Source organism: Bombyx mandarina, chromosome 11, assembly GCF_030267445.1.
Source record: "Bombyx mandarina strain Sakado chromosome 11, ASM3026744v2".
Classification (NCBI taxonomy): Eukaryota; Metazoa; Arthropoda; class Insecta; order Lepidoptera; family Bombycidae; genus Bombyx; species Bombyx mandarina.
Genome location: NC_143218.1, coordinates 3,881,420 through 3,902,643, shown reverse-complemented (window position 1 = coordinate 3,902,643; position 21,224 = coordinate 3,881,420). Strand labels below are relative to the sequence as shown.

The window sequence follows — 21,224 nt, the reverse complement described above, 5'->3', positions numbered from 1 at the left end:
TCACTTTCTGTGTAGGCCATTCATATTTGCCTAAAGCGATGATGAAGACCGTAGTTGTTCCGATAGTTAAGAATAAAACCGGGGATGTATCCAGTTTAGGTAACTACAGACCTATATCACTCGCAACAGTCATCGCTAAAGTACTGGATGGTATAATTGATATTCAGTTACGAAGACACGTAAAGCTGCATGATGCCCAGTTCGGCTTTCGACCTGGACTCTCGACTGAAACGGCTATACTGAATCTCAAGCATACCGTCCAGTACTACACAGACAGAGGCACTCCTGTATACGCCTGTTTTTTAGACTTATCCAAAGCGTTTGATCTTGTGGCGTATGACAGGTTGTGGCATAAGTTGTCGAATGATACAGACTTGCCTCATGAGTTTGTTTCTCTCTTGAGATACTGGTATGGTAATCAGAGCAACTTTGTGAAGTGGTCGGGGTCGCAGTCGGATATGTATAGGCTGGATTGTGGGGTAAGACAGGGTGGCTTGTCATCGCCAAGCCTTTTTAACCTATACATTGACCGCCTGATTCGTGGGCTCAGCAATTCCAATGTCGGATGTTCCATTGATGGTGTGTGTGTTAATAATATCAGTTATGCAGACGACATGGTGTTGCTGAGCCCATCGATCAGGGCTCTCAGAAAGCTGATTAGGATATGCGAGTGTTATGCGGAGGAACATGGGCTCAGATATAATGCCGTTAAAAGCGAACTGATGGTATTTAAATCAGGCAGAAAAACCTACGAAACTGTCCCATCAGTCATACTCAACGGCAGTGTCCTTAAACAAGTATCACAATTCAAGTATCTGGGTCACTGGGTCACTGAGACGCTTGCAGACGATATAGACATGGACAGGGAGCGCAGGGCGTTGTCAATCAGGGGTAATATGCTGGCCCGTAGGTTCGCGCGGTGTACTGCAGAGGTGAAAGCTACTCTTTTTAGAGCATACTGCCAGTCTTTCTACACGTGCAGCCTATGGGTTAAGTATACCAAGAAATCTTACAGCACCCTGCGTGTCCAGTATAATAACGCTTTCAGAGCGCTGATGTGGCTGCCGCGTCACTGCGGTGCGTCGGGGATGTTTGCGGATGCGCGAATAGATAGCTTCGCAGCAATCATTCGTAAGCGAATTGCTTCCCTAAATCGCCGTGTGCGGGTCAGTCGCAACCGCTACCTACGGCTGTTCGCCTCACGGATGGATCTGGACTGCCCAATAATGCAACACTGGACACGTGTGCATTTTGAGCACTCTGGATCCAAACCAGCCTTTAGGTTAAGGTAGTTTTCATGTTAATTTAGAGTTTTTGTTTTATTATTATTATTTGATTTTTTGTTTTTATTATTATTATTATTGTTTTTGTTTTAGTCCGAGATTAGTTATTATTTTTATTTAATTTTAGTATAAATGAAATGTTAATGCAATGTAATTAAGACGTGTAATATGGATGTAAAATCTGAAGTAAATTAAATAAATAAAATAAAAAAAAAAATTGAGAAGATCCGGCGAGATCAGTCAGGTCAATAGTTTTCTAAAGGCCATCGCAAACTGTAAATTTCCGCCATTTGAATGCGAATATCGTTAAAGATTCTCCAATACTAAAGATTTCATTTACGTCCGGCGCACCACCATAGCTCATCAGGTGATCAGACCTCAAAACGGTATTCGTCAAGTGACAGTTCTTCAAAAACATATATCTTAAACTTGACCTCGCACTAGAACTCATTTCTATTTGTAGTCAATTGCGCGTAATGCAAACAGGTATTAGTAAAAAGTGCGGGTGGTCCTAATTGAAATTAGTTTTATGACTGAATCTCTCGTTTATTATCGTTATTATATCGAGGGGTGGAAGGCTTTGAATGGTTTAAACGATTTTTGTAATGAAAAGCTCGTTTTATTTGATATTAGAATCAACATATACAGGGTGTCCCAGAAATAATGGATAATCCTTATTTTGTGTCCCCATAACTCAACTATGAGGTCTTTCAGGATTATCCATTATTTCTGGGACACCCTGTGTAGAGGTAGTAGTGCCAAGTCCAGCCCCAACATAACCCGGATAATATAGGCAGGCCGGTGGCACCTTCCCCCCGTGTGAGCACACATTAGAACCAGAAACTCTTCATTTGCACGTTCACAACAGCCCTAAGATGCGATTATCGATTCCAATTATTATTCGCCTTCAGAATATCATAATTCAATCAATACAAACATGGTCGATCGAGTTTGCGGGTACCATTTTGAGAGGTGAAGGATATTTGGTTGAAGCGTCATTACGCTTCACACGCGACATTTATCTTTGTAATTATCATTAAGTCATTTAATTTTACCTTTGTAATTAAAGGTCTTAACGCACATTTTTTTATAAATATATATAAAGATTAACTTGTATGATTTAATTAGGAATATTGCCTTTAAAGTTCAATTAAACCAGCGGACCACTTAGCGCTGCACTACACCAGGCAACTGACCGGAACCGATGGAGGCTGACAGTCGACAAGCTAAAACGGAGTCACGATCCTCAGCAATGAGGGAGCGATGGAGAAGAAGAAGAAACCGAATGAAATTGCCCAAAATTAATACCGCTACATAGATACATAATAAGCCAAAAGATTTTTGTTGGTAAATCATGCTGATTAATGTCGAGAAATCTGTCAGGCATGCTAATGTAATCCATGCTGACTTACTCGATCAGTTTGTCTAGATTTTTATACCAGGCCGAAGCGATCTGGTAATGGAAGTCCTCTCCCATGGTTACGAGAATGTTGTCGGTTCTGTGACTGCGAGACATATTCCTGCATATCCCTAAGAACGTTGTCACCTAAAATCGAAATTGAGGTTTCTCTTACACCTAATCGATATGCTTTAAGTAATTAAAGCAAAATAAAAATATGGGTGTCAGCTTCTTTTTTTACGAAGGAAGAATTACTGTTGGCCCGGATATCTTTCCTGTTTCACCAAGTCAGGTGGGCGAGCAAATGCTTAGCTAGGAGGGGTGGAATTTCCTACTGAGGGAGACCTAACAACTCAAGAGCAGCTCCTTCGCGAATGAATCTACTATCGGATTGGAATCACGACCCGCTGAGAAGATCCGGCGAGAAACTCAGCGGGCTAATGCCCCATGCATTATTAGGTTGCATTTCGAACTCTTTGTTGAGTTCAAAGAGTACAGTTACCTAAGGGTCCCTAAGCCCGCTCCTAATGTTATAGCGTGTCAACTACGCGGGACTGGAGTTTGCTCTCTACAAGTAGCGCCATCTGTTGTCCATGGCCCGCAATAGCTATGTATGAAAATTAATTTAATTAGTCTCAGCGCTAGCTTACTTGTGTGGAATTAAAATTGACATTACTTTTAAACATTATATTAATTACTCTTGAATTATTTAATATCATCAGATACTTAAAATTTTTGCCAAATTTCGATCCAGCTGATTGGACGCGTAGGAACTGAGACTAGATGAGAGAGTATGACAATTAAACGCATTTATAATGAAAAATGTAATGCTTCTTGTTAATTGTTAACCTTTGATTTTAGTGTCAATTAAATCTAAACATCCTAAACCAGTTCACACTAAAGATAAAACAATTTATTTAAATCTAATTTCTCTTGCAATGCTGTGTATAAGAGAAACGACCTAGCTCGCTTTCTCCCTCTCTCCACGGTGGAGTGGTTCGCGAGACGCTCTCTCTACTCTCTCGCTCTCGCTCGTCCTAAAATTTTATCTTTTCTCTCTAGCCGTAACGAATCTGTCGAGAATTACATTTTACACTCAACACGCCTAAACAAGTTTCACTTCAAAAAATTTGGAACGCTCAAGTATTTCTCTGCGCTCACATTAGACGAGCCGAGGCAACATTGAAGCTTGAGACAGTCTCAAAAAAGTTTATGAAACGGAATGAGGTAGCTGGCAAAAATTCGTTGAACCTTTCTAACAGCAAGATTCATCTGACCAAAAGCCGTCACTTCTCTGTAGTCTACCATCAGGTATATCCGGATATTGACCGGATCTTAGCCGGGTAGATCAGCGTTTAAGGGGTTAATAATTAAGATTTCGCGAGCAAATCTAGCTTCTATTTAGATAGATATAGGGTGTGTTTTGAGTCCGCCCGAGTGGCTTATAATAACGCTGAACCCCCTCCTCGTTTGCTCAACACTATTGAGGTTTCGACCTCATACTTCACGTCACGATCTCGGGCCAACGGTGCCCTCAAAATCAAGTGAGCCACTCTATACATGTAACCAAGTTGACAGACACAATTCCTCACATCTCTGCCAGCCTGGTACTTTCAAAAGCGTTCAACGCGTTATATATCCATCTGGACGAGCGCACAGCTCACCTGATCAAAAGTGTAATTGATTTTCGGCGTGCTCTCTCAACGGTGAACCCCACCCGGACCTCAAACTCAAAGCTGGCTTGAGACATGAGGGCAGGCTTTCAAACAATATTAATGGCGGCATATCGTGCTTCACGAGTCGTCTTGTGAGTCCGGCCTGATAGGTACCACCACCACCCTGCCTATTTCTGCCGTGAAGCAGTAATGCGTTTCGGTTTGAAGGCTGGGGCAGCCGTTGTAACTATACTGGGACCTTAGAACTCATATCTCAAAGTGGGTGGCGGATTTACGTTGTAGATGTCTATGGGCCGCGGTAACCGCTTAACACCAGGTGGGCTGTGAGCTCGTCCACCCGTCTAAGCTATAAAAGACATCGTTGGTGCGGTCGGTACCTTGTCGTCGACATTGTACAGCGGCGAGCCAGCGTCGTCCACTATGGGCTCGTCGTCACACAGGACGTCGAAGCAGAACCCGGCCGGCGGAGAGTATGTGTTGTACAAAGCGCCCGTGAAGATGTCTGACTTCTTGCCTGCCAACAACGGTAACAGCATATTGAAGTATATTGACGGTCCATACCATGTTGAATACACCGGTTCTCGTCCGATCACCGAAGTCAAGCAACATCGGGCGTGGTCAGTACTTGGATGGGTGATGGCCTGGAAACACTACGTGATGTTGGCTTTGAGTTGATAGATTTATTTAAATACTAACATAGTTCTTAAGTTATTTGTAATAATAACACAATATGAGACTTTGATGTCTTGAAATGAAGGTTTTTTTATTTTATATATATATTTGTAGATTCGATCTCGCTATGTAACCCAATTACTCATTCATTCGTCGATATCAGCCTAAACTAGCTCAGTCACTCATTCATTCATCGATATCAGCCCATACTAGCTCGGTCACTAATTCGCTCAATCACTCATTCATTCATCGATATCAGCCCATACTAGCTCGGTCACTAATTCGCTCAATCACTCATTCATTCATCGATATCAGCCCATACTAGCTCGGTCACTAATCCGCTCAATCACTCATTCATTCATCGATATCAGCCCATACTAGCTCGGTCACTAATTCGCTCAATCACTCATTCATTCATCGATATCAGCCCATACTAGCTCGGTCACTAATTCGCTCAATCACTCATTCATTCATTGATATTGGCCTATATTAGCTCGGTCACTAATTTTGTTCTTCATTCACTCGCAATAGTATTGATTAAAAAAGTGAATGACTTATCTACTATACTACACACAGCTACACTCCCAACACAATGAATCACAGAACGAGAGAATGAACGAAATATGAATTACAGATTAAACATATTCTTACCCAAGTCGTCGTCACCCCTCCATACCATCTCCATGGTCTTGTCGCGGAGTCTGGTCCTCTTGTCTTGATAATCGATCCTGCCCAGGAACAAGCCGTCATATCCCATGGCGGACAGCAGCGAGGCCAGCTCCCTCGAGTGCCCGAACGGGTCGATCTGCCAGCCAACCCGGGGCAAGCCGCAGTAACCGAAGGTCTCGTTTAATTTGCTACGTAGCAGAAACACGGACAAGATATTACGGATGCGTTTATTTGGTGGTGGCTAGAAGTGGCCGGAATCGTTTATGATGGATAGGAACAGAAGCCGAAGACAGCCGGTAGGCCTGGTGAGGGGTCATAGAATGGCAGAAAAAAAATCTAAAATCTGTAGCGCGCCTTGTAATACGTATGACGCGCGGTGTTATTCAACCCGCCCTGTTTTGATAGGAACTCGCTAACTCGACAAGTATTTATGCTTCCCTTATTAAAACAATTATATTGGCTTTATCTATTTATTTGGGAAAGGTGCAACGCTAACAGAATTGCATTGCACTGCATAGGCACATACTGTGATAGCGGGAGCCATCTCTTGGCGAATCGATACGACAACCAACCACCAACGCCATCTAGTATCTTTATTCTAGTATCTAGTTATCTTTGAGTTGCACAGAGGGCGCCACGCTCGCGTCGAGATCCACGTACCTGAGACCCCAAGTGAATTGATCGATGGTACTTTGATAGTGCACTGCGGCCTCATCGTTCATGGACCACGCCCCACCTGCGGACACAGACGAATAAAGACGGAGCGTTTTTAGCGTCGTGAACATTCGTGAGCAATGGTGAGCGCTTGTCAGTATTTTGTGATTTTTTTATTGCTTGGACGGGTTAACGAGCACACAGCCCACCTGGTGTTAAGTGGTTACTGGAGCCCATAGACATTTACAACGTAGATGCGCCACCCAACTTGAGATATAAGTTCTAAGACCTCAGTATAGTTACAACGGCTGCCCTACCCTTCAAACCGAAACGCATTACTGCTTCACGGCAGAAATAGGCGGGGTGGTGGTGCCTACCCGTGTGGACTCACAAGAGGTCCTACCACCAGTAAAAAATCACCAGTAAAATCTCATCATTCGCTACGCCAGCGTCATCATAATAATTCTCTTTTCTAAATCTCCCCATAAACCAGGGACTCCCAAACTTATTTTGTCTACTGCCCACTCTGAGAATAGATTATTTTGTAGCGCCCCATTTTTTCACCTACTTAAAAGCCACTATAGCGAGTGCTCAGTCGGTGTCTAAGAGTCCTCTTAGATGAAATTACAAATCGCTTCCCAAGCCTCTACACAACGCCCCCTTGTTTTCTGGGTCTCTTACCGCCCCTCTTTAGGCTTGCAGCATCCACAAGGGGGCGTTATCGCCCACTTTGGGTAAGGCTGCCATAGACGGTGGATATTCATAATCAGAACTTGTAGAGCTCTCGTAGCAACTAAAAGAACATTATTAAATTTAAAAAAACAGTAGCTGTCTGCCTTCGAAGACTCACCGACGAATTGCAGGCGCCCCTGCCTGACGAGGGTGTGGACCTTGCTCTTGACCCGACGGGACTGCCTGACCCACCACTTCCAGAAGAAAGCCGTCTCCACGTAGATAAACCTTGGATATTGAAGGCATCTTTCAAACATGCCCTAGAGTCGCAACCCCCGGTTGGGGTCGTGACTACTAATTATTATGCGGATAATGGACAGCAGCGTTCGCAGAGCACTATATTGGCATTTACTGGGAGAAAGGATTATCAAAAGCACAAGACACCGATATCATATCTCAAAGCAATCCAAGTTATGACATCTATGAGTTCCGATAACCACTTAATACCAGCCGATAACTCAATTACCCACTTAACAGACTTGAATTGTCTTCGGTGTTCAAATTAGCCAGCATCGATCGCCCTTGAGCACCAAAAAAAACTTCGACGAGTACTCAAATTAATAACTTTAGTGACTGACCTAAAAATCGTGAATAAAAGTCGAAACCTAAAAGTAAATTATTCAAGTGAACCTAAAAACTATAATGCATTCAAAACTAATCAAAAAAGCTAAGAAAGAAATATACATATGTAAAAATAACACCAAATCTGTTTGTCTTCTCGATACCGGTAAGATATCAGAGGGTAGTTATAAAACTGTTGTATCGTCAGCGATCATTGACACGCGGCCGAATATTCCAGTTGAACGGATGGCTTGGAGACGGTGGAAGTGATACGAAGCTATGCTAGTAATACTAAGCAAATCTTTCGATTGATCGTGTTTATATGTCACTAGCGACCCGCCCTCGCTTCGCTTCGGAAACATTAAAACAAACATGAAACCAAAAAAAAAAAATAAAAAAATTTTTAAAAAAAGTAGCCTATGTTCATCAGGGACAATGTCGGCTTCTAATGGAAAAATAATTTTTCAAATCGGTCCAGTAATTTCGGAGCCTATTCGAAACAAACAAACAAACAAATCTTTCCTCTTTATAATATTAGTATAGATAGGGGGGCCTCCTACGGGCGGGACCAATGATCGACGGGGATCCGCTGGATATTGGAACTTCTGGACGTACCCCCCTATTCCTTATATATGCCATGGGACGGCCTCCCACTGGGGGACCGATGAACGATGGGGGATCCGGTGGATATTGGAACTTCTGGACGTACCCCCCTATTCCTTATATATGCCATGGGACGGCCTCCCATTGGGGGACCGATGATCGTCGGGGGATCCGCTGAATATTGGAACTTCTGGACGTACCCCCCTATTCCTGTCGCGAACCTCCAATCTGGACCCCACCATCAACTTGTCCGGCCTATCAACTTACCGTCGCTTCGGGTCTTCCCACAGCTCCTTGACAACCGAATCCAGAATGTATTGAACGCCAGCCTTCTGTATGTTGTTCCTGCCTGCAATAACGCAACCACTACAGTCAGATGCGGAAGGAAATTCGTCTTTAGAACGCGAGCCGTCGATATATCGACCCTCTATTAACGCGCATAAAGACCGGGGCGTCGGAATACCGACTATTGCGCGGTACAATTACAGGTATTATGTATCGATCTTTACGGACGTGTCTTAGTGCGTCCACGCGCGTATGACAGTTTTAATGACTTAATTAACATTTATAAATAACCATTTAAAGATATTTAACTGTGAATTTAGTATAGTAGCATTGATTTGCGTATTTTTTTAAAGGTATTTTTTTTGATATGGCCCTTTTTTTTCAAAAATCTTTAGCAATTTCTGAAAGATATTTTTCTATTCCCTACCTATTCACTGGTAACCTAGGGGTATTCCGGCTATGCCCGGGCGGGTAAGTGAGTTCATGGGGCTCAATATCAATGAATTTATAGCTCTAGCAAGAGCAGTGCTTCGCAGAATCTACCATCGGATCGGAATCGCGACCCGCTGAGAAGATCCGACGAGAAACTCAGTGAGCTGTGTCTATGGGTTAGTTCCCTCGTCGCTCGCTCACAGAGGAACGATGTATCCCCCTCCTTGCATCGTGTTCCTCAGTGCTGAGGGTCGTGACCTTTACGGAGCACTTTTGTTAGGGCTCTGTTCCTCCATTCCTCCCTGTCCTCCGCGACTAATGTCCATGCTAGAGTCCAATATCGACTTAATTTGATCAAACCAGAGCATGGGACTGCGCTCTTTAGGCCTCTGACCTTCCACTCTGTGTCCTCTTCCTCCCTGAGTCGCATTCCTCATGTCTGAGGGTCATGACCATCTCCTCCCTTTACTGGTGGTAGGACCTCTTGTGAGTCCGCATGGGCAGGTATCACCACCCCGCCTATTTCTGCCGTGAAGCAGTAATGCGTTTCGGTTTGAAGGGCGGGGTAGCCGTTGTAACTATACTGAGAGCTTAGAATAACTTCTAAGCATTTACGTTGTAGATGTCTATGGGCTCCAGTAACCACTAAACACCGGGTGGGCTGTGAGCTCGTCCACACATCTAAGCAATAAAAAAGAATACCAATATCCTTCTCCGGATGATGTTTCGCCATCTTCCTCTGTTCTCGGCGATGTGTATTTGCATAGGGAAAATAGAAAGTATACTCACTTCCGTAATAGTACTGGTCGACGGTCTTCAGCCAGCCGACATCGTCGTGGGTGTGGGGCACGATGTGGACGTTCAGTACCCCCGGCTCGGTCTTCGGACAGCTCTGGACCACAACGAAAATCCTTACATACCTTTTCTTTTAAGCTTTAGACCGATTGGTACGCGTCACAAGCTTGTGTTCACATTAGACGCATCTAGTTACCAAGTTTTTTTTAATTTATTGCTCAGATGGGTGGACGAACTCACAGTCCACCTGACGAGGACGACTTCTGAGTCCGCACGGGTAGGTACCACCACTGGTATTTCTGCCGTGATGCAGTAATGCGTTTCGGTTTGGGCAGCCGTTGTAACTATACTGAGACCTTAGAACTCTTATCTCATGATGGGTGGCGGCATTTACGTTGTAGACGTCTATGGGCTCCGCTAACCACTTAACACCAAGTAAGCTGTGAGCTTGTCCACCCATCTAAGCAATAAAAAAAACAAAAAAAACCTGACTAGAAAGAGGGAGAGAGTATTCATTATTGCAGGCCAAAACACAATTAACATAGAAAAACAGTCAACACGTGCGTATTATTCTACACTAAGCGGTCTTATAGCTAAAACCGATCTCTACCAGACGACCGTTTTTATTTGGAGAAATCCTGTAAAAAATACAGCAGGTACATATGTCTTGGTGTACTATTATTAATAATAGTTGTTTTTAAAGTGATAACTTCCTATGGGAGGGTAAACCACTTCGTTACGTGACGCGTTACGACACCAGTCTGTCTGGCGTCCCTTTCTCTCACGCACACGGCAGCGGTAGTGAGAACGTTTTTTTTTTTTCTCCTACCTAGGATGGTAGCCTAGTGAGGCTATTCCAGCGTAACCGTAACTAGTAGGTGAGCTCACGGGGCTCACACCTGAAGACGATGCTAACACGAACCCTAACAAGAGTCGTGCTTCGCAGAATCTACCACCGGATCGGAAACGCGACCCACTGAGAAGATCCGGCGAGAAACTCAGTGGGCTGTGTCTGAGAGTTAATTTACTCGTCGAGCCCCTTCGTCGCAAGCGACTGGTTCGACGAGAACGGTGACCGGTGCTTGAAGTACCTAGAAGCACCGTTAGTGGATCGGGAGGATCCGAGATGACGTGTTTTGGGCGACGTCGACTGCTTTCCATTCTTTCTGCAGGATCGGGAATGTAGTTACCGGCGGCCACGATGAGAGGGTTCTCATGTCGTGCCGCTTTATCGAAGTGGGTGAGAACTTATGTGACTCCGAACTATTTATATACCTTTTTAAATATATCTAACAATTTTTCTTGCAGTATTATGTTAATACACATTAAATTTAAGTAATAACCTAAACTTTGTCTCAAGTTAAACATTTTCAATATTATTTTTTTTTTATTTTTATTTTATTATTATTTGTGGTCATAGTTTAACAAAGATTAATAAGCTAATATTAATAAATGTATGACTATGTCCTGCTAGTAAAGCGTACAAATATTAGGTGTAAGTCTACATAAAAATAAAAAATAAAACTTAAATTATTCTACTTTATCATCTTAATTATCTAAAGTTATCGTCTAAATATTCTGACATACTATAGTAAGCCTTATCTATTAAAAATACTTGCAATTTTTGCTTAAAATCTTGTAAATCTACTGTCTTCAAAATTTTTATTGGTAGTTTATTAAATATTCTTGATGACATACTAAAAAAACTCTTGTCATAAAGGGCAGTTCTATGAGGTAGCGAAGAGATCTTTAAAGTATTCCTAACAGATTGCGGTTTTGCAAACAGCTGTTTGTTCGTTTTGACAAAAATCGCTACTTCATAAATATATATTCAATTCAAATATATTCAATTTAGATTAGTTTAAGTTATCACTTCGGTCGGGCTTTCCGAGAACCACAATTATTATTCTTTAGTGCGTTAAATCGTAATGGTAATCGTGTTTGTTTGTTATCGGTGCAGGTCGTTGACCCTTCGAACACTTGAGGACTGTTATAACGCCTTCTTCCAACATCACCGGCTGATAACAGAGGTCGGATTTGTTATGAACAGCATTTACACTTTAGTGCTATCAATGAACAAACAACAATGTGTATGCTCCTTATACGAAAACGGTTGGACCTATTTCGATAGAGCTTTCAGGAAAACGTCAGCTTGACCCAAATGGTGAAATTGGGCAGTTTGGCCGTTAATTTTAGCTATCGCGTCAAGGTCAAATCAAAGATCTACCAACAAAGCACCCCAGACTTGAAGTTTGTACAGCCATCTGTTAACCGCGACCTCACCCGTTGGTCAAAGAGAAGTATCAATTATTTATTCTAATGCGCCACAAGATATTTCTAAAGAAAATAATTCAGTTGCCCGTGTTAATGAGATGCAAGGGACTAGCAGATGTATCGCACTGGTAGTGCAAGGTAGAGAGGAAAGAGGTCGACCGAAGAAGACATGGATGGAGTGTGTGAACAACGATATGAGAGAGAGAGAGAGGAGTGAGTGTTGAGATGATGGCTGATGGAAGAGAATAGAATAGAAAAATTCGCTGTGCCGACCCCACCTAGTCGGATAAAGTGGAGACAAAGAAGTGTGTTAATGAGATATTCTTTCGAAATAAATAGCAGCCTATGTCTTGAATCAACCCAGCCGCCAACGCTTTAACCAATATTTACCTCATAGCCACACGTCTCCCCAGGCCTCGGAGTTATCTGGTCATGCAGGGGAACGCTTGATGATATGCTCAGGAGGCACAGCAGCGCGAGTACCAGCATGGTGGCTGTAACAATGACATCACGCATAACTCAGACTGTATCAGTATCATATCGTAGTTCATAATGTACTGCACTATGAACACACAATTTATGTGAATAATAGAAATTTTACTGCTTATTTCTTATACAGTCAAACCTAGGTAAGTGAGAACTGGATAAGTAAGAAAACTCTATAAGTGAGAGTAATAGCAAGGACCCGTCATTTTAAGCTCTCAAAACCTCTATTAGCGAGAAACAGAAACCTCTGTAAGAGAGAGTCGTTTTTTCCTCATGGACCTCCGTAAGTGAGACTGCTACTTATCTATACCTCTATAAGCGACAGTCGAGCTTTATTTATTTATTTATATTATTTAGGAGGAACAAATGACAAAACAAATTACAAATTTAACATCTGCTATTTTATGACTCATTTTTAACTTTCGTGGAACTTCCTATCATTGTTTTTGTATTGTTTTCTCGTCAATATTGAACCTATTCTATTTCGTGGAACTAAATAACGTCGTTATTTTATCGTATTCTTTTATCGCATTATTTTCGAATGGACACGTGTGCCTGTGTATCGTCCTATTTGTCGGACTTACTCAGTTTATCGTTAATCAATTGCAAAGGAAAGTTCTGTTCTGCATCATGTAAAAACGGAAAATTAAAGTACTGTCATTAAGTAAATAGTGAATGCGTTTGAATCCGGAAAATCGCGAAATGAAAGGGAGCATTAGCGAGAAACTCGGGTTAGTGAGAAACCGCTATAAGCGAGAATGAGATTGTGCTCCCTTGAACTCTCGCTTATCCAGGTTTGACTGTATATATATTATATTCTTTTAGTTAAATTCTTTATTATAATTTATATTAACCTCCAATCCTTAAACAAATTTAATCAGTAATACTAATTAGTTTTCAGCTTCTATAGCTGTATTATATTTATTGATCGCGCAAATTTCGCGGGTATGATTTTTATTACACGACTTTTATACCTTTATCGCGAAAATTCCTCATGAAGATGACACAATATATCCTTAAAACAATGAGTCCACCGTTGTCGCATCGTTCGACACTAGTACACTGGACGTCTTCCTAATTAGGCCACGGACACTTCGAAATGTTGCATCACGAGATTGTGTTGTGAAACAAATATTTCTTATCAATCCCGTAAACATTTCAATGACACGTTATCGACAATCTTTTAGATCCGACTGCATTAGTATTACACAAGATATTTCTAATAATCAACCCTCGAAAATTATCTACTTATATTACATCAAACCTATTATCCTATACCGCACTACTATAGTCTCTGCAGCTCTGTACTGATCCCGAGCTCTTCTCGTACACAAACAGACACAGATCCGACCTACATCTAGCCTCTAGTCCTATACCACACTACTATAGACCTAGTCCTCTGCAGCTCTGTACTGATCCCGAGCTCTTCTCGTGCACAAACAGACACAGATCCGACCTACATCTAGCCTCTAGTCCTATACCACACTACTATAGACCTAGTCCTCTGCAGCTCTGTACTGATCCCGAGCTCTTCTCGTGCACAAACAGACACAGATCCGACCTACATCTAGCCTCTAGTCTTATACTACACTACTATAGACCCAGTCCTCTGCAGCTCTGTACTGATCCCGAGCTCTTCTCGTGCACAAACAGACACAGATCCGACCTACATCTAGCCTCTAGTCTTATACTACACTACTATAGACCCAGTCCTCTGCAGCTCTGTACTGATCCCGAGCTCTTCTCGTGCACAAACAGACACAGATCCGACCTACATCTAGCCTCTAGTCTTATACTACACTACTATAGACCCCGTCCTCTGCAGCTCTGTGCTGATCCCGAGCTCTTCTCGTGCACAAACAGACACAGATCCGACCTACATCATTACATATAAACTCGTTTCAATGCGGAATGAACCACACAAAAAAGTAGTTCGTTCTACATCGAAGGAGTCATACCGTTACGTGCCTAGAACTATTATAAAAACAATCTCTCAATGTAACCAGATCTTTGATTTCTTTATTCGCGGATCTAATGGCTAAATCGGTACATGCACAATGATAGAAAGCATTCCAATAAGTACTTAGGGATCCAACCGAATGTCCTTTGTAGACGCGTCGTCAAATTGACTAATAAAAAACGTAAAACAGACCTTATTACATCTACGCTTAAAGTATTTTATTATTTTGTCACGTACGGAACGTATCCCCAATAATCTCCTTAACCGATTGAGACACTCAAACTCTTATTTCGACTAACGGACAACCCTTTTGATCATAAGTCGGCGAGGCTTAGTCGCAAATTTGTATGGAGTTGGATACGTTGACCCACGTTTGCCGCTAGGGGAGCTGTTCCAACTCCATACAAATTTGAGTTAACTTTTACGCTATCGAGAACGTTCAAAAACTCGCACTAAGCACACTGGTCTATCTATCTGGTCTTTTTCACTGGTGGTAGGACCTCTTGGGAGTCCGCACGGGTACTCCGCCTATTTCCGCCGTGAAGCAGTAATGCGTTTCGGTTCGAAGGGTGGGGTAGCCGTTGTAACTATACTGAGACCTCAGAACTTATATCTCAAGCTGGGTGGCGCGTTTACGTTGTAGATGTCTATGGGCTCCAGTAACCACTTAACATCAGGTGGGCTGTGATCGTCCATCCATCAAGCAATAAAAAAATAAAAAAAAACTATCACAATAAAAAGTAAATTCCATAACAAACATTATCAATAAATTTTTTTTTATCACGAAACTATTTTGGGAACATTTTCTTGGAAACATGTCTTCTTTTAAAACAATCTCGAAAACCTCCGATGATAATATCGAACGATACGAGTTCTTCAGAACAACCAACAAAACAAGTATTAAGTTTGAACTTAAAATCTTATCCTCATAATAATAACTAGTGGTCGCCCGGTAGTCGATACTCGACTATAATTAATTGAAATTATAAGTTCGTACACTATTATGATTTTATTTTCAAAGACTATTATTATACTTCTATAATCACAAATTTCGCCAAGACTACACTTTAGGTAAATATTAATAAAGACAAACAATATTTAATCTGTTCTCAATTTGACCACAGACGTCAATAACAAAAGTTTGACAATAAACAGTATGCATGCGTGTGTGCGTCAAATACATGGTAGTGCGTGTAATGTTTTTTTATTGATTTAATGTATTTTTAAGCATCATTTAAAAAAATATTAGCATTCGGCACTCCTTCTCTATAAGTGTGGGAAATTTCATACTCCTCCGTCCGCGCAATTTTCGTAAAAAGGGATACAAAGTTTTGCCTTCACGTATTAATATATAGATAATAGTATTTGAAGTCGTCGTGGCCTAAAGGATAAGACGTCCGATGCATTTGTACGTAGCGATGCACTGGTGTTCGAATCCCGCAGGCGGGTACCAATTTTTCTAATGAAATACGTACTTAACAAATGTTCCACGATTGACTTCCACGATGAAGGAATAACATCGTGTTATAAAAATCAAACCCGCAACATTATAATTTACGTAATTATTGGTGGTAGGACCTCTTGTGAGTCCGCCCGGGTAGGTACCACCGCCCCGCCTATTTCTACCGTGAAGCAGTAATGCGTTTCGGTTTGAAGGGTGGGGCAGCCGTTGTAACTATACTGAGACCTCAGAACTCATATCTCAAGGTGGGTGGCGCATTTACGTTGTAGATGTCTATGAGCTCGTCCACCCAACTAAGCAAAATAAAAAATCTATTTCTCGTTAGTTCGCTCGTCGAACTTTTTTTTTTTTTTATGATTGAAAGTTTACTGGTGGCCCGAAGGCCTTTCCAGTTTCACCAGGACAGGTAGCCGAGCAAAGGCTCAGCCAATGCAATAAAAAAAAAAAAAAAAAAATTTAGATGAAACATTTCAAAATGGTCGTTCGTAATTTTGTTATAACTAATTTGAATACTGGGCAGTCTGTGGTTAACAGGAAAACACTTATCAATAATTCAACAACAAATACAATTTTAACTCTGATAAACTGAAATATTTTGTTTGTATAATAGCCGGCAAACTTCTTGAGCATTTGTTGACGTAGTGGGGGTAAGTTCGCGCATGGTACACTCACGTGCAAAAACATTACTTACTCTGCGTCATAATGCTATTAAATTATTAAAATGAACATATGTATTTATTTAATATTTATTAGAACATCAACAAAACATATAGGTTATAATAATTATAATAATTTAATCTTGAGGTAAAATAGATATTCCTTCTATTAAGTCAAAACTAGAGCTGTTGCTAGGTCTTTATTCAGTTGAAGCGAAGCTGGTATTTGTAATTTTTTTTTTCGTTATCATAACCTTGACCATCATCATCATCACTGTTTTCATCACCCGAGTCGCTATCATCGTGATGAGTCGACATAGGGCTCATCGGTGTAGTTTACAACTCGGTCGATTCGGTCTTCTTTTTTGTCTATAATTAATTATTTTTTGAAGATATTCGATTCGTAGTAATCGAATGTTACTTTTTTCAATTACCAGCTTCCGATTATTTTCTGTTCTTTTTTTTCATCTAAAGCCTAGCTCTTTCATAATACGTCGTAAGCTTCATTCCGAGCCATTAAAATTTATATCTTCTTTAAATTTTTCGAAGCCTTTCTACGGTACGGAGTTTCGCTGCTTGTTATGTAGTTATTATGATTACATATTTTTATTACAGATTGAACGAAACTATCCATTCCGGTAACTTTCTTCTTCCCTGATCTTTTCTTACCCGAAGTCTGAAACACGGCGAGCAAGCCAGAGCCTTTAGCTTCCTTAATAATGCACCTAACAGTACTCACTGATGGTTTTGTTACTTCCGAAGTTTGTTTTAATTTTTCCATATCATTCTTCCCCTGTTTTATAATGAGGCAATATACGTCGTACACAATTTTTCTACCCTTTCTTTTGAATACTACACCAGTTTGTCGCGGCATAGTGTATGTTTTATAAAAAATCAACAAACACTCAACAAATAGCAATGGCAACAAAGTCCACAAGTAATTATAACAAATAATTAACGATTAATAACGATAGACTTTCCACTGTACGCAAGCGTACTTTTGGGAGCAAGCGGAATGAAGGCGCGGTGCGGGACGCAAGGTTCGACTGATCTACCAATAAAGCGCTCGATACGATTTCCCCTGCCGTCGCGCCTCACCCTCACCACCAAAGTGATCTAAAATTCGGTTCTGCGCAGTCAAGGTCATTTGCTCAAGAAGTTTGCCAGTTACTATACACAATAGACTTCATAAATTCAAAGTAGACTCGTTTGTTTGATCAGAAAAACGTTTTCAAAATTATAATATTTCATCGTTTAAGTAATTATTTCATACAATTAAGTCAACAATGCGCGCCAAAATTTACATTGACAAGTCGGTATGCGACAATGCACAGGGTTCCGTAGGCAAAAATAGCTTAAACATTTTTCATTACAGTTTAATTAATATTTTATTTGAAAACATTACATAGAGTAAGCACATAGTATCTTTCCTTTTTCTTACAAACTAAAGATCCGGATGTAGCTCTAATGATTCGTCTTGTACTCTTAATATTAAAGTGGAAAATTCTATGAAAATAACGGCATCCTTAAAAAATTGCATAAATAAAAACACTTACCATAAAATTTCACCATTACTAAAGAACATTTATTATGGAAAACAAACTAATTTGTAGACACGCAGTCACTACGCCTGTAGGATATCGTCTGTTGGAATTTTGTGTTTTCAAACAAGTCGATGGACGATTGAAGCTTATTTCATGAATGAACAATGTTGCCACCCTCAGATTTTAATTTTCTCGATTTAAATATATGACAATTTATACACTCATTTCAAGCATAAGGCTTCGAGGCTGTACTTTAAGCATGTAAAAGCAATTAACGGTCTATAAAATTAATTAAGTTGGTAAATTGTGACCGTCACTCATTACAAAAGCATTAATAAAGGAACTGCTGGACGGTTAAATTTGAGGGGATTGGGTTCTGTAGGTTGATGAGGGGCTATTTAGAAACACACTGCTTCATTATAATTATATTGCAGATAGTTTGAACACTGTTACACCATTATAAAATTATTATCTTTATATTTTTATAAAACTCTTACATGTTGCTCTGACCGTGTCTAGATGAGAAGTACTGACTTTTTCTTACGAGAAGACTATCATCTGTTTTTTAAACATTTAAAATAATTCTGATATTCGAAATCTGTAATCATGTGTCAAGTGTTGCCTTTTTTTTTTTTTAACGCTGGGGAATCCATTTACGGATACCCGGTCGAGAGGGGTAATAGACCGGGTTATGTCGGACTCCGGCGCCTCCAGGGAAGAAGAGGGAGAACAGGAAGACCAAAGTCCTCCTCTTCTTCCAATTCCTACCGGGAGACTACGCCTTGAGAAAGGCGCGCGAGGCGCTGCGCGGCGTCTACCACGCAGGACTCGCCCCGCAAAACCCACTACCGACTAAACCCCATCGAGCTCCACCACTCCGACTCCACGAAACCTACGGTACCCCACAATGCGCGCCGCAGGCTCGCCGTCGCCGGTACCCATCCTTTTTTTTTTTTTTTTTTTTTCGGGCCGGGGGCCGAACCTCCTACGAGGTCCCCACGCATACGGGGCGCGCGGGGTATGTGAGACTCAACGATCTGCAGGTGTTGAGAGCAGATCGCGGGCCCAAGGATTTTAGGACCCACCCACTAAACGACTCCCCTGCACTCTTACACCCGACGTCCGATCCTCTCCGAGGTCAGAACCCGGATGAGGTAGGGGGGTTACCGCGGTCAACACTACAACCAGACGGCGCGGCTCACCCCAAGGACGCCCAGCCGACGGAGCCTTCGAGGCGAATCGAAGGCTCTGAAACGTCGGCCGTCTCGGTACGGCAGCCCGTCAGGCCACCCAGACAGTGCCGCTGGTGCCCCGGAATACCCCGCTGGACCAGAACCAGCCTGCCGGGTCGGGACGCGATACACTGCCAACCGGTCGCTCTTTCGTAACTCCTTGACAGCGCGCTAGAGTGCTGGTAGCGCGCCGTGCGGCCTCTCCCCCTCAGGTCGCCCCTTGACCTTCACCGGGGGGAAGCCGCCATCTACAGGGGCCGGAGTCGGGCAAAGGCCCTTCTCCGGCCCCCGGGCCGGTACCCATCCTGACAATAGGACGGGATCCAATCCCCGGGAAGATCCCGCAGGACGTCGTCTCGGGAGACACCGTGAGTGGCGCATAGGAGCCACCTTGCGCCGCCTCACCACGGAACCGACAGCAGAGCACCGGGCGCCCCCGCACCCAGTACCCAACAGTCCCTACGGGAGATTAACGGGAGCATCGTGCCCGCGTCGCCCACCCCGCCTTCTTCGCTGAGGAGCCGAAGAAGGATTCCACTCCCTTTCGCGCTCCTCAGCCTCGCGGAACGCCATGACCAGGTCGCAAAATCTGGCCATGGCCTCCCACGAACTCTCGTCCTCTAGCATGCGGGCAATGACAGCCCGCAAGGAGAGGTCCCTCCCCAGCACCGCGATGAGATCTCGCCGCTTGTGCTCCCAACGCGGGCACGCTTCGAGTGCGTGCTGAGCGTCATCATCCGGATGCCCGCACTGGTGACAACCCGGATGTGGCTCTCTCCTGCAAACCCTCCACAGGTACCTCCCGAAGCAGCCATGCCCCGAGAGGACCTGCGTAAGGCAGAAGGAGAGCACGCCGTGTCGCCGATCTGACCATGTCTCCAGCACGGGCACCAGGGCCTCGAGAGTGCGCCGGCGGGTGGCTGAGGTTTGATGAAGTTCCTCCAGCAACCGCTGTCAAGTGTTGCCTGCCATTACATTTATATACAAACTCCAACAGGAACAGCCATTTGATATATTATATTTACGAACAACCAACATAAAAAGGAATGACATTGTATAATAAAAAATAAGCTCTGAAACAAAATTAACGTAATTAGTACGGTGTAATTTTAACACAGACTTCATATTTCAATATATGTGACTCATTTCATTTTTTGATGTCTGTGAAGTCCAGTAACTGTCTAACACCAGCTAAGTGTACTCTGTACTCGACTAAGCAATAAAAATGCCAGCATTGTGTTAAAAACCTTATTTTACCTATGAAAAAAAAAATTTTTTTTGCTCTTCAATTGTCTGTTTTCTTCGTTATTGCTACTATATTATGCTTTTGTGTTAGTAATTTACGCTCACACGGCACTCAGTGAACGTCTAGTGCAACGTTTTAAGAAATTGCTGGAATTCCCTAAAAAAAATATAATTAGAAACACAGGGCTAATGTCAAAGTGACAGTGAAAACAATTCATTTCTACTGCTATACATGACACTGGCAGTAATTGCTTAGTGCATAGATAAAGAATATAATGCTTGAAGCATCAACGAGTTAGCGGATTTGAATATAACAAAAACTAAATATAGGTAATTAAATAGAAACGTTTTAGTTAACAAACGTGTTTTGAACCGATTGCTTTTATGAAGGTTCTTAATATTAGATGTAACAAAATTTTTGGACGTGGCTTCTCCGATTCTTCCAAAATTTTTCAGTGAATGTTCTGTAAATTGCACCATTTTAGTAATAGGTTAATAGTCTTTCCAATCGTTGTGGCGAGGCTTGGGGAGACCATGTCCAGCAGTGGACGTCTGTGTACTGATTAATAAATAATAAGCTGAGTAATTTATTTTATTTACTTAC

The 21,224-nt window shown here is 42.2% G+C and overlaps 1 protein-coding gene and 1 pseudogene across 3 annotated transcripts in view; one reads left to right on the top strand and one right to left on the bottom strand.

The window, feature by feature from the left end:
- LOC114244355 (lysosomal alpha-mannosidase) overlaps positions 1-18,311 on the bottom strand; it is a 33,147-nt gene extending 14,836 nt beyond the window's left edge. For 2 of the 3 annotated variants that reach the window (XM_028176137.2, XM_028176136.2), the window contains exons 1-8: positions 18,156-18,311; positions 12,426-12,529; positions 9,756-9,858; positions 8,517-8,598; positions 7,204-7,313; positions 6,360-6,435; positions 5,682-5,887; positions 4,736-4,872 (exon numbers count right to left, since the gene is read on the bottom strand). In XM_028176137.2, coding sequence (XP_028031938.2) covers positions 4,736-4,872; positions 5,682-5,887; positions 6,360-6,435; positions 7,204-7,313; positions 8,517-8,598; positions 9,756-9,858; positions 12,426-12,529; positions 18,156-18,171 — 834 coding nt within the window. In that variant the 5' untranslated portion in view covers positions 18,172-18,311. Of the gene's footprint in view, positions 1-2,695; positions 2,830-4,735; positions 4,873-5,681; positions 5,888-6,359; positions 6,436-7,203; positions 7,314-8,516; positions 8,599-9,755; positions 9,859-12,425; positions 12,530-18,155 lie in introns of all 3 variants that reach the window. The other variant, XM_089731432.1, reaches the window with a different exon arrangement.
- Positions 4,905-5,024, top strand: LOC149501923 (5S ribosomal RNA; annotated as a pseudogene).
- Positions 18,312-21,224: the final 2,913 nt, after the last annotated feature.